General features: G+C 38.6%; 1 protein-coding gene across 1 annotated transcript; it reads left to right on the plus strand.

The window, feature by feature from the left end:
- The first annotated feature begins 12,429 nt into the window (after positions 1–12,429).
- Positions 12,430–13,401, plus strand: LOC131837009 (olfactory receptor 56A3-like). The gene has a single exon (XM_059183226.1). The coding sequence runs from the start codon at positions 12,442–12,444 to the stop codon at positions 13,399–13,401; it is 960 nt and encodes a 319-aa protein (XP_059039209.1). The 5' UTR covers positions 12,430–12,441.
- The last annotated feature ends 331 nt before the right edge of the window (positions 13,402–13,732 follow it).

Consider the following 13,732-nt stretch of genomic DNA (forward strand, 5'->3'; position numbering starts at 1 on the left):
CTTATAGATCCCAGCATAATTCAGATCCTTGACCCAGGCCTTCACTTTTACTGCTGATAGTTCTGGAAGTTTGGTTTTTTTTGTTTTGTTTTGTTTTTTGTTTTATTCCCTGCATATTCTCAGATTACAATGCTTTGAAACTGGAGTTCGATCACAAGGAAAAGTTCAGAAGGAACTCAAACACCTGGAAGCTAAAGACCACCTTGCTTAAGAATGCTTGGATCAACCAGGAGATAAAAGAAGAACTGAAACAATTCATGGAAACCAATGAGAATGAAGACACTTTGGTCCAAAACCTATGGGATACAGCAAAGGTGGTCCTAAGGGGGAAATACATAGCCATCCAAACCTCCCTCAAAAAAATTGAAAAATCCAGAACACACCAGCTGTCTCTACACCTTAAAGAACTGGAGAATCAACAATAAATCAAACCAACTCCTCACATAAGAAGGGAAATCATCAAGGTTAGAGCTGAGATCAATGAGGTAGAAACCAGAGATACAGTAGAACGTATCAATGAAACTAGAAGCTGGTTTTTTGAAAGAATCAATAAGATTGATAAACCATTGGCCACACTAATCCAAAAGAAAAGCGAGAAAGCCCAATTTCATAAAATTATGAATGAAAAGGGAGAGATCACAACGAACACCAAGGAAGTAGAAACAATCATCAGAAGTTATTATCAACAGTTATATGCCAATAAGCTTAGCAACCTAGATGAAATGGATGTTTTGTTTGTTTGTTTGTTTGTTTTCCACCAGCCTCTCTGGCTTCTACTCATTTTCTTCTTCTTTTTTTAATTTAGTTATTTATTTGACAGACAAAGATTACAAGTAGACAGAGAGGCAGGCAGAGAGAGAGGAAGGGAAGCAGGCTCCCAGCTGAGCAGAGAGCCCGATGCAGGGTTCAATCCCAGGACCCTGGGATCATGACCTGAGCTGAAGGCAGAGGCTTTAACCCACTGAGCCACCCAGGCACCTCACTTCTACTCATTTTCAAATACTCAACTGTGGTCTACCAACCACCAGAAAGCCTTCCCTGGGGCAAAATTTCCACCACACCAATACTGACTCAGGGGCACACAATCTGTCTAGAGTTCCCATGTATAGATTACCATTGAACTCACTATATCAATTTGGAGTTATAGCTTTACTTTTTTTTAAATTTTTATTTATTTTTTAAATTTCTTTTCAGTGTTCCAAAATTCATTGTATATGCACCACACCCAGTGCTCCATGCAATACATGCCCTCCTTAATACCCACCACCAAGCTCACTCAACCTCCCACCTCCTTCCCCTCCAAAACCCTCAGATTGTTTCTCAGAGTCCAGAGTCTCTCATGGTTCGTCTCCCCTTCCAACTTCCCCCAAGTCCCTTCTCTGCTCCATCACCCCGTGTCCTCCATATTATTCCTTATGCTCCACAAATAAGCAAAACTGTATGATAATTGACTCTCTCTGCTTGACTTAGTTCACTCAGCACAAACTCTTTCAGTCCAGTCCATGTTGATACAAAAGTAGGGTATTCATCTTTTCTGATGGAGGCATAATACTCCATATTATGTATGGACCTTATCTTCCTTATCCAGTCATCCACTGAACGGCATCTTGGTTCTTTCCACAATTTGGTGACTGTGGCCATTGCTGCTAGGAACATTTTCACGACATCTCTATCTTTGGGGTAAATACCCAGTAGTGCAATTGCAGGGTCATAGGGAAGCTCTATTTTTAATTTCTTAAGGAATCTCCACACTGTTTTCCAAAGTGGCTTCACCAATTTGCATTCCCACCAACAGTGTAAGAGGGTTCCCCTTTCTCCACATCCTCTCTAACACTTGTTGTTTACTGTCTTTTTAATTTTGGCCATTCTAACTGGTGGAAGATGGTTTATGTGGTATAAATATGTGGTAATGTGGTTTAGATTTTAATCTCCCTGATGGTTAGTTATGATGAACATTTTTTCATGTATCTGTTAGCCATTTGTATGTCTTCTTTAGAGAAGTGTGTGTTCATGTCTTCTGCTTATTTTTTGACATGATTATCTATTTTGTGTGTGTTAAGTTTGAGCAGTTCTTTATGGGTCTTGGATATCAGCCTTTTATCTGTAGTATCATTTGAGATATCTTCTCCCACTCCGTGGGTTGGCTCTTCATTCTGTTGACTGTTTCCTTTGCTCTGAAGAAGCTTTTAATCTTGATGAAGTCCCAAAAGTTCATTTTCACTTTTGTTTTTCTTGCCTTTGGAGACATGTCTTGAAAGGGGTTGCTGTGGCCAATGTTAAAGAGGCTACTGCCTATGTTCTCTTATAGGATTCTGATGGATTCCTGTGTCACATTAAGGTTTTTTATCCATTTTGAGTTTATCTTTGTGCATGGTGTAAGCGAATGGTTGTTTCATTCTTCTACACATAGCTGTCCAATTTTCCCAGCACCATTTATTGAAGAGACTTTTTTCCACTGTGTATTTTTTCCTGCTTTGTCAAATATTAGTTGACCACAAAGTTGAGGTTCCGTATCTGGGCTATCTACTCTGTTCAACTGGTCTGTGTGTCTGTTTTTGTGCCAGTACCATGCTGTCTTGGTGATCACAGCTTTGTAATAAAGCTTGAAATCAGGCAACATGATGCCCCCAGTTTTGTTTTTCTTTTTAAACATTTCCTTAGCAATTTGGAGTCTCTGCTGATTCTGTACAAATTTTAGGATTGTTTGCTCCAGCTCTTTGAAAGATGCCAGTGGAATTTTGATCGGACTGGCATTGAAAGTATAGATTGCTCTAAGCAGTATAGACATTTTAACAATTTTTATTCTTCTGATCCATGAGCATGGAATAGTCTTCCGTCTTTTTGTGTCTTCTTCAGTTTCTTTCATGAGTGTTCTGTAGTTCCTTGAGTACATATCCTTTACGTCTTTGGTTAGGTTTATTCCTAGGTATCTTATGGTTCTTGGTGCTATAGTAAATGGAATCAATTCTCCAATTTCCCTTTCCGTGTTTTCATTGTTAGTGTATAGGAAATCATCTGATTTCTGTACATTGATTTTGTATTCTGCCACATTACTGAATTGTTGTGTGAGTTCTAGTAGTTTTTTATGAAGCCAGCATTACCCTGATCCCCAAACCAGGCAAAGACCTCAGCAAAAAGGAGAATTTCAGACCAATATCCATGATGAATATGGATGCTAAGATTCTCAACAAGATCCTAGCAAATAGGATCCAACAGTATATTAAAAAGATTATCCACCATGGCCAGGTAAGATTTATCCTTAGGTTGCAAGGGCAGTTCAACATTCACAAATCAACCAATGCGATATAACAAATCAATAAGAGAAGAGAGAAGAATCACATGGTCCTCTCAATTGATGCAGAAAAAGCATTTGACAAGTACAGCACCAATCCTGATGAAAACGCTTCAAAGTATAGAAATAGAGGGAACATTCCTCAGCTTCATAAAATCTATCTATGAAAAATCCACAGCGAATATCATACTCAATGAAGAAAAGCAGACAGCCTTCTCTTTGAGATCAGGAACATGACAAGGATGCCCACTCTCACCACTCTTGTTCAACATAATTTTAGAAGTCGTAGCAACAGCAATAAGACAACAAAGAGAAATAAAAGGTATTCAAATTGTCAATGAAGAAGTCAAACTCTCTCTCTCTTCACAGATGACGTGACACTTTATATGGAAAACCCAAAAGACTCCATCCCAAAATAATTGCTTTACTTTTTGACTCAACACCAATTCCCATTCATTACTGTATCACCAGCACCCAGCACTATGTCTAATGTATATTACATACACAAATATTTTCTATTAAATGAATGAGTGTATAACCAGAAGTAGTAAAATATAGCCCAGCACATTGTTTGAAAATTGGAATAGACATTAAAACTATTAGGAAAACACAGCAAAGGGTAAGGTTAGTCCAGTATTTGACCTAAATATATCTCAAGGACAAGCAAGACTTATTCACTGTTACTAAATTCTGATATTTGGACTTTAAACTGTTGATTCTCAACTACTATGGGATCTGTAACTTTAATTTTATGGGTTTAGTTCCATAATATTTATCTTTAAAATGTATTATGGGGGGGTGCCTGGGTGGCTCAGTGGGTTAACCCTCTGCCTTTGGCTCAGGTCATGGTCCCAGGGTCCTGGGATTGAGCCCCGCATTGGGCTCTCTGCTCTGCAGGGAGCCTGCTTCCCCCTCCCCCTTTGCCTGCCTCTCTGCCTACTTGTGATCTCTCTCTCTGTTAAATACATATATAAAATCTTTAACAAATGTATTATAGGGAATGTACACATGTACACATTTTATTAAAGTAAATACAATAATTTTAATTAAAAAAAAAGTCTCGGGGTGTCTGGTGGCTCATAGAACTGAAGAATTTGCACAGCAGAATTTTAGAAGATAAAGATGTGAGTTACTATCTGCGTTGATGTGGATGAAACTGGAGGGTATTTTGATGAGTGAAATAAGTCTAACAGAGAAAGACAATTATCATATGATTTCACTCACGCATGGAATATAAGAAAAAATGCAGAAGATCATAGGGTTAGGGAGGGAAACCTGAAAGGGAAATCATAAGAAAGGGAGAAAAAACATGAGGGTCTCCTAGCTATAGGAAACAAACAAAGTTGCAGGAATGCAGGTAGGAGGGAGGTTGGGGTAATTGGGTGATTGGCATTAAAGAGGGCACATGAGGTGATGAGCAATGGATGTTATATGCAAATGATAAATTATTGAACACTACATCTGAAACTAATGATGCACTATAAATTGGCTAATTGAATTTAAATTAAGAAAAAAGAATTCTAGAGGAATTTGTTAGTTGTATGAAGGCCAGGTCCCTTAGTGAGGGAAGTGCCCAACTCACTATTTGAGTTTGATCCAACACTGTGCATCCTGTGACAAGTCCGTGTTAGAAGGTTGGCTGGCCATATGTGGAAGACAGAACACTGGTGCTGAAATGACTTCTTCATTTCACTTTAAGAGATCACTTAGCAGCCCCTTGAGCCTCAATTTACCACATTAAGATCTCCTGTGGGGTACAGCAAGTTTAATAAATAACTTTTATGCTGAGAATAAACTTTCTGAAGGCCTTTAATGGAGTTTGTTTTGATAAGGAAGTAACATAATATGATACTTGATTTTTAAAATGTGATATGATAAATGCTTAGATTACAGAAAATTTGCTACTGAATTTGTATTAGAAAGAGTATGGAAGAAAGGAAATAGTGATTAAATAGAGGCTGTAGTCATCCAAATATTTGTTTTTGTCCTGAGACTGATCTTGTTAGATTATGGGCATGAAAAAGTGCTCCATCTCCCTGTTACCCAACATGAATAAAACCAAAAAGAAAGCCTATGAAATCAAAAAAGACAGTCTCTTCAATAAATGGTGCTGGGAAAACCGGGCAGCTATATGTAGAAGAATGAAACTCTTACACCGTACACAAAGATAAACTCAAAATGGATAAAAGACCTCAACGTGATTAGGAAGTGGTGATGCAACATGGGGGCTTAAGTGGGTACGAGAAGAATAAATGAAAGAAGATGGGATTGGGAGGGAGACAAACCATAAGTGACTCTTAATCTCACAAAACAAACTGAGGGTTGCTGGGGGGAGGGGGTTTGGGAGAAGGGGGTGGTATTATGGACATTGGGGAGGGTATGTGTTTTGGTGAGTGCTGTGAAGTGTGTAAACCTGGTGATTCACAGACCTGTACCCCTGGGGATAAAAATATATGTTTATAAAAAATAAAAAATTATATTAAAAAAAAAAAAGACCTCAATGTGAGACATGAATCCATCAGAATCCTAGAGGAGAACATAGGCAGTAATCTCTTCGATATCAGCCACAGCAACTTCTTTCAAAATGTGTCTCTGAAGGCAAAGGAAACAAAAGCGAAGATGAACTTCTGGGACTTCATCAAAATCAAAAGCTTCTGCACAGCCAAGGAAACAGTCAAGAAAACAAAGAGACAACCCACCAAATGGGAGAAGATATTTGCAAATGACAATACAGACCAAAGGTTAATATCCAGGAGCTATAAAGAACTCCTCAAACTCAACACACACAAAACAGATAATCATATCAAAAAATGGGCAGAAGATATGAACAGGCACTTCTCCAATGAAGACATACAAATGGCTATCAGACACATGAAAAAATGTTCATCATCACTAGCCATTAGGGAGATTAAATTAAAACCACATTAAGATATCACCTTACACCAGTTAGAATGGCCAAAATTAGCTAGACAGGAAACATGTGTTGGAAGGGATGTGGAGAAAGGGGAACCCTCTTCCACTGTTGGTGGGAATGCAAGTTGGTGCAGCGTCTTTGGAGAACAGTGTGGAGATTCCTCAAGAAATTAAATATAGAGCTTCCCTATGACCCTGCCATTGCACTACTGGGTATTTACCCCAAAGATACAGATGTAGGGAAAAGAAGGGCTGTCTGTACCCCAATGTTTATAGCAGCAATGGCCACGGTCGCCAAACTATGGAAAGAACCAAGATGCTCTTCAATGGACGAATGGATAACGAAGATGTGGTCCATATACACTATGGAGTGTTATGCCTCCATCAGAAGGACGAATACCCAACATTTGTGGCAACATGGACGGGACTGGAAGAGATTATGCTGGGTGAAATAAGTCAAGCAGAGAGTCAATTATCATATGGTTTCACTTATTTGTGGAACATAACAAATAGGATGGAGGACATGGGGAGATGGAGAGGAGAAGGGAGTTGTGAGAAATTGGAAGGAGAGGTCAACCATGAGAGACTATGGACTCTGAAAAACAATCTGAGGGGTTTGAAGCGGTGGGGGGGTGGGAGGTTGGGGTACCAGGTGGTGGGTATTATGGAGGGCACGTATTGCATGGAGCACTGGGTGTGGTGCAAAAATAATGAATACTGTCATACTGAAAATAAATAAAAAATAAATTTAAATAAATAAAAATAAATAAATAAATAAAATCTTAAAAATAAAAAAATTTAACAAAGAAAGCCTACATAACAAATTTTATTAAATTATCCTGATTACTGACCAAATGAAAATAGCTGTATTTCAAGGCTTTGAGATGTCTGACTTCAAGACGTAACTATTTGGCATGTACAGAATTGACTTTGGAGGGTTGGTGCATGAGAAGGTCATCTCCAAAAGGCAGGTAGTAATACAAAAGAGATAAACCTGAAGCTACCTCAGAGGTGCACGTGACTATTGGCATCTGAAACAATCACATTTATTAAGATGCTATGAACAGAGAAAATTATAAAAAGAAAGCAAGCATGACATCAACAATTGTGAATAAAGGTTCTCCTAAACTAGTGGGCACTAATTTGAGATCAAACAACTTTTGACAGGAGTAATTCTATGTAAAAGACTCCAAGATAAATAGCAGCAGGTATGTAATAATTTATTGTTGACTAATGATTTTCCACACATATACATAAAGAAATGCCAGGAAACCAAATTTTATAGTAACAGTAATAATAATAACATTGTAATAACTACCATATGCTTTGCTAACATGATCATGTTTACTCCTCATAGCAAATAACAATTAGGATTATTTGCACATAATGAAATAGTGACCACTGTAAACAATAATAATGATTTAACATCTTAACAGTTTTCAAAAGAAGTAGAATGGTGTTTTCTAGGGGCATGGGGAGAGGGTTTAATGGGTGAACAGTTTAGGTCTCGCAAGATGAAGAGAATCCTGCAGATGGATGCTGTTGATGGTTGCACAGCAATATGAATGCACTTAATACCAATGAACTGTATATTAAAATGGTTTTGATAATAAATTTTGTGTCAAAATTAAGCAACTTATCAAGTGGCACAGCTGAGAACTTGTCTATTCTGTCTAATCTCCAACCTTGTTCCACTGGCCACAGGGATGGGGAACAGTTAGAAAAAATCATTATCACAACATCAACCATATCTTCAACCTGCCAGACACTAATGGGGTATATCATGAAGGAAGCAGTTAGATATAAACAATCCTCTTGGACTTTTGCATGAATAGTGTCACTAGAAAAGGGCTCTTGAAAACATTTCCCAAAAGAACTACTGGTCATAGACAAAAAAATTAGGGAGGGAATCTGAGTGTTTCATAGTTACTTCAAAGTATCAGTATAGAAGTACACATGATTGGTTTCATGTCCATTATGGATTTTCTAAAAATACGTTTCTGGAACATTAGAACTTGGTATTGACATTTTGCCTTGAACTTTCTTGCCCTACAGTTTCACTTTTGTGTAATTAACCACACTTTTACTTCCTAGGGATCACATTCTACCCATCCAACTCATGCAAGGTAATTAACTATGTGCCTCTCCCTTTGTCTTCAGGGGCAGCATTGTCACCAGTTAGGGATCACAGAATGAAGAGCTGAGAGAAAAGCTTTTTCCCTAAAGGGTAAGTAAACACTGGGCTTCTGATTCTCTGGCTCTTCCAGGGCCAGCAAAGCAGTCTTTCCCTGGGGAAGCAGAGGAAGCTGAAGCTCAGGCATAAACCCTCCTTTTTGAAAGCCAGAGTTTAGGAGATTTGGACAGAGCCAGAAATACCCTTCCAAGGCAGAGATCACTGTCTCCATCCAGTAAGTTTATCTCCACCAGAAAATGAAGGCATCAACCCACCATTCTGGTATTGGACACATGGCCAGAGCAGGGCTTGTGGTGGGACTAAAGCCAGGCTTGCAACTGTGAAAGCTGCAGGGTTGAAGTTTGAGGATAGAAGCTTGTAGGGAAGTGGGAGAGAGGAATGGTGCTTGGCCATATGGAGATGACTGTGCCCATGTTGAGCCAGACTACTGTGTGCTCTGGGGAAAGGTCTGGTTCGAGGATTGGCACCAGAGTAAGATGGGGGATCAGAAATCTTGAACATCCTTCACTGAACTCTGTGGTAATACAGGGGAGAATGCAGATTTGGAAGGGAAAGAAAATTTCCAATCATACTTCCTGGCTTGCCGTTACTTAGAAATCTCTAATCTGCCTTGTACTGTCTTTCTCATTTCCTAAAAGTACCTTCTCCTCTTTCTGCTCTGTCCTTTACTTCTTTCGCTTCCTTTGTCCTCTTCATCCAATTTCCACTTGATCTCTTATGTTTTAATTCCAGGTTTTTGTTTATTTGTTTGTTTCCATCTTCTCTCCACCTTCTATCTTCTGGGCATGTGAGCTCCTGTTCTCCCAACTCCTTCTACTTTCTCTCAGTCTATCCTCCATCTTTATTCACCTCACTGTACATAGCTTCCTCCAGATAACAGACTCCCCAAAGGAAGCAAGGTTAGAGCACCATTTTCTACTCAATGACTTTCTCTGCTCCCCACATCATCATTTATTACTCCTAACCCCTCTCTCTTGCCTTCATGTCCTATTGACAGCGTTGGCATCAAGTATTTTTTCAATATTAACACAGATTTTTATCCACCTTCTATATATGCCAATTTAGTACACAAAAAGATTACACAGAAAAGTCTCTGCACAGATGTGGCTCCTCTAGACATGAAGAACAATCTTACAGGTTGAGTAAGTTATGACACTTAGAGGTCATAATTGCTGCCCCAAGAGGGCTGTCTGAAGACTACCTACCTACAGCAGTTCACAAAAAAGGCATAGAGATCTTATTAACCTGGATAAAAAAAAATTGGAGAAATGAGTGCAGAATGATAAAAAGACAAGGAGTTAGGAGGAAAATTGTGAAGGTGCTGTGAGAGCAAGAACATTCTTTTTTTTTTCAGATTTTATTTATTTATTTGACAGAGAGAGAGACAGCAAGAGTGGGAACACAAGCAGGGGGAGTGGGAGAGGGAGAAGCAGACCCTCTGCTGATCAAGGAGCCTGATGTGGGACTCAATCCCAGGCTGCTGGGATCATGAACTGTGCTGAAGGCAGACACTCAACGACTGAGCCACCCAGGCACCCCAAGAGCAAGAGCACTCTTAAAAGAAAAAAAAAAAAGCCAATAATCCTGTGGCAACTTTGCAACCCTTAACCTGGAATGCTAGTACCAGTGGCTCTGCGTGTACCCTTTCTTTTTTTCTTTTTCTTTTCTTTCTTTTTTTTTTTTTTTTTTTTTTTTTTTTTTTTTTTTTTTTTTTTTTTTTTTTTAAGTAGGCTCCATGCCCGGTGTGGAGCCCAATGCCACACTCAAACTCGTGATCCTGAGATCAAGAACTGGTTTGAGATCAAAAGTCATACTTAACCAACTGAACCACCCAGAGACCCCCACACCCATTCTTCTGATTGTAATAATAATACTGATCTTTAAGATCATTTATTTGTCTTTGGTACCTGAAGTTAGACCATGATAGCTAGGTGTATATATTTAGATGTATCTAGGTGTGCACTTATTTTTATTCATTCCACTTCAAATTTATTGAAATACTTGAATCTGGTTATTGAGGTATTTCATCTCAACTGAAAAGTTCAGATGTCTCTGTCTCATTATCTTTCTTCTTCAACCTGGAGCTCTGATTCTGTGTTAGACATTCCCAATCCACCTGCTATTTCTCTTACATATTCTTCAGTATTTTCCATCTGTTTTCATTTTCCTCCCATCTTCATTCTCAGTAGATTCTTCTGACCACCATTCTGACAGTAACTGAACCTCCCAATAGCTGGTCCTAATCTACTGTTTAATTCACAACTGGGTTCTTATTGTTGATATTCTATTTTTAACTATTTTTTTGTTCTTTTTTAAATCTGCCCTGTTACTTTTTAAAGACTCTAGTGCCTTGATCAAAATATTAATTCTGGACTTCATCTTCTTAATCCCAGGAAAATAAAAAGGTATAGTAACTCTGTCTAATCAGAATCCCATGTCCTTGCTCCTAACTACACATTTGCTTTTTCTCTGTATCCGTTGGAGCTTCATTTTTAAAAATTTCTCAAGTTCAATCTTCTAGATCACTGATTATCTTTCCAAGTGTGACTATTGTATCCTTAAATCTACTCCTTTCAATGTTAAATTTGTTTTTTTTTTCCTTTCTAAGAGATATGACTGATTTTTCTTTTGAGTGTGTTTATTTTGTTATGTATCTTTTCAAGACTTTTTTACTTAAAACCTTGTAAAGATAATGCTTTTCAATATCCTTCATCAAATAACTTCAATATTTTAAGTTTTTGTAGCTTATATTTTGCTATCTGTCATCCTTATGGGCTTTTATTCACAATCTGCTTATTTTAAATAAATTGTCTTTTTACCACTTGCTTCTGGTAAATTTCATTACCACAACTCAATTTCTTCAGAAACTTCTGTGTTGAAGTTTGAGGATCTCAAGAAATGATTTAGGTTTGTTTGTTATTTTCTGAAACCACTACCAATCCAGGATAACTTCAAATTCCTTTCTGAGAGAAGCAGTTGGTGTGAACTCGGGCTGCAAAGTCCTATAAGGACCAGCCTGTGGTTCAGTATTTATGGAGACTATTTCCCCCATATTAGAAGCTTTGAGGTAGTCAGTTTTATAAGAAGTCCCAGATGGGAATGAGGGATAAAGATGAAGAAATGGGCTTATTTCTAATGTATGACTTTTTATTCAGGATGTGGTTTTGTAAAGCCCTATCTAAATAGTAGGGGATCTCCTACTACATTCTCCACCTGCTTCAGCCCATATTTACCTTATGTCCCTGAATTTTAGATTTTGAGCTCCCCTAGGTAATGGAGATGGGTGCTTAAGTTCATGGAGTGCTACATCTGCCCTCACATTGAAAGCCAACATCAATATTTGATTTTAATGTTTCAATTTCATTCAATCCTTAGCCTGATAATTCTCTTTTTGACCAGCTCATGGGTGTCTCCAAGACATTCAAATATAAATATAGGAATAGGTACAGGTATAAGTTAGGTAGAGATATATGTATGAGTAAGGAACTAGGTATTAATAAAAAGAGATTAGATACAGACATAATCATAAAAATTAGTTGTATATATATTCAGTGGGAAATTGGCTCTAAGTACCCCAGTTCATCTTGACACTGGATACTATCATCATTTACATCCTTAGGAACTTAATAGTGGATCCCACCAAAATGTTTTCTCAGACTTTTTTTTAAATTTATTTTTTATTTATTTGATTTTGTGTGCTGCATTTAAATAAAATTTGATACTTAAATAGTTTTGATTCATTTAATATTAACGAGGCAATCAAACTGAAAATATGCATTCATGCAAGAGAAACTGTAAGATGAAATACAGATGAAAGAACAAAGATGAGGAAACATTATATTGTATATTCAATAAATGTCTATTAACCACCTCTCATGTGCCAAAAAAAAAAAAAAATTGTGCTAGGGAAAGGGTGGTGGGGTAGGTGTTACCCTCATAGAATTTATAAGCTAAGTACATAGTCATCAGAGTCTATGATAGGTTAACTCCTTCTCTCTTCTTTAGTTACTCAAAGACATCTGCCTTACTAAAGTCACTGCTGATGCTACCTTATAACAGCAGCTACCTCTCTGCCGAACTCTCGGACTTCATCCTGAATTGCTTTGTCAGGTCCCCCAGCTGGCAGCACTGGCTGTCTCTGCCCCTCAGCCTCCTCTTCTTCCTGGCCATGGGAGCCAATGCCACCCTCTTGATCACTGTCTGGCTGGAGGCCTCTCTGCATGAACCCATGTACTACTTACTCAGTCTCCTCTCCCTGTTGGACATTGCACTCTGCCTCACCGTCATCCCCAAGGTCCTGGCCATATTCTGGTTTGACCTCAAGTCCATCAGCTTCTATGCCTGCTTCCTCCAGATGTACATCATGAATTGCTGTCTCGGCATGGAGTCCTGCACATTCATGGTCATGGCCTATGACCGCTATGTAGCCATCTGCCACCCACTGAGGTACCCATCCATCATCACTGACCAATTTGTAGCTAAGGCTGCTATTTTTATTTTGGCCAGGAATGCATTTCTTACTATGTTCATTCCAATCCTCTCTGCCCGGCTCCATTATTGTGGAAAACATATAATTGAAAACTGTATCTGTGCCAACCTCTCTGTGTCCAAGCTCTCCTGTGATAACGTTGTCCTTAACAAAATGTACCAGTTAATTGTGGCCTGGACTCTTCTGGGCTCTGACCTCATCCTCATCTTCCTCTCCTATACCTTCATTCTAAGAGCTGTTCTTAGACTCAAGGCAAAAGGGGCAGCTGCCAAAGCTCTGAGCACATGTGGCTCCCACTTCATTCTCATCCTTTTCTTCAGCACCATCCTTCTGGTTTTTGTTTTTACCCATATTGCCAAGAAAAAAATTTCCCCTGATATCCCCATCTTACTTAATGTCCTACACCATGTAATTCCTGCAGCTCTCAACCCCATTGTCTATGGAGTACGAACCCAGGAGATTAAAGAGGGGATTGGGAAAATACTGAGGAGAGTGGGAAAGAGCAGTAACTAATTGTGTTCTAGCTTGACTTTTCTCAACCAAAACCACTCAAATCACAGTTGCAAAGCAAGAACTTGGAGATAAAATTGCAATCCTCATAATTTCTCTGGACAGGTCTGAAGATATGAACTGCATGGTTTCCTCTTACCTCCAGTCAAATCACGTCTCTTACCTTCAATCATTTTCAGAAAGTGGCTAAGGATATAGATATAAAAGTCTCATCATGGTACCCAGACCAGGGGCTATGAATTTTCATGAGGCGATCATCATACTTCATTGTCTGTTCTTGAATGAAGTCCTTTTAGAGTCAGTGTAATGGAAAATCCATACTCACTTAAATATG

This window comes from Mustela lutreola, chromosome 1 (assembly GCF_030435805.1).
Source record: "Mustela lutreola isolate mMusLut2 chromosome 1, mMusLut2.pri, whole genome shotgun sequence".
NCBI classification, from domain to species: Eukaryota; Metazoa; Chordata; class Mammalia; order Carnivora; family Mustelidae; genus Mustela; species Mustela lutreola.

Coding starts and splice junctions, on each gene's coding strand:
- LOC131837009 (XM_059183226.1), top strand. CDS start 12,442: ATGCTACCTTATAACAGCAGCTACCTCTCTGCCGAACTCTCGGACTTC.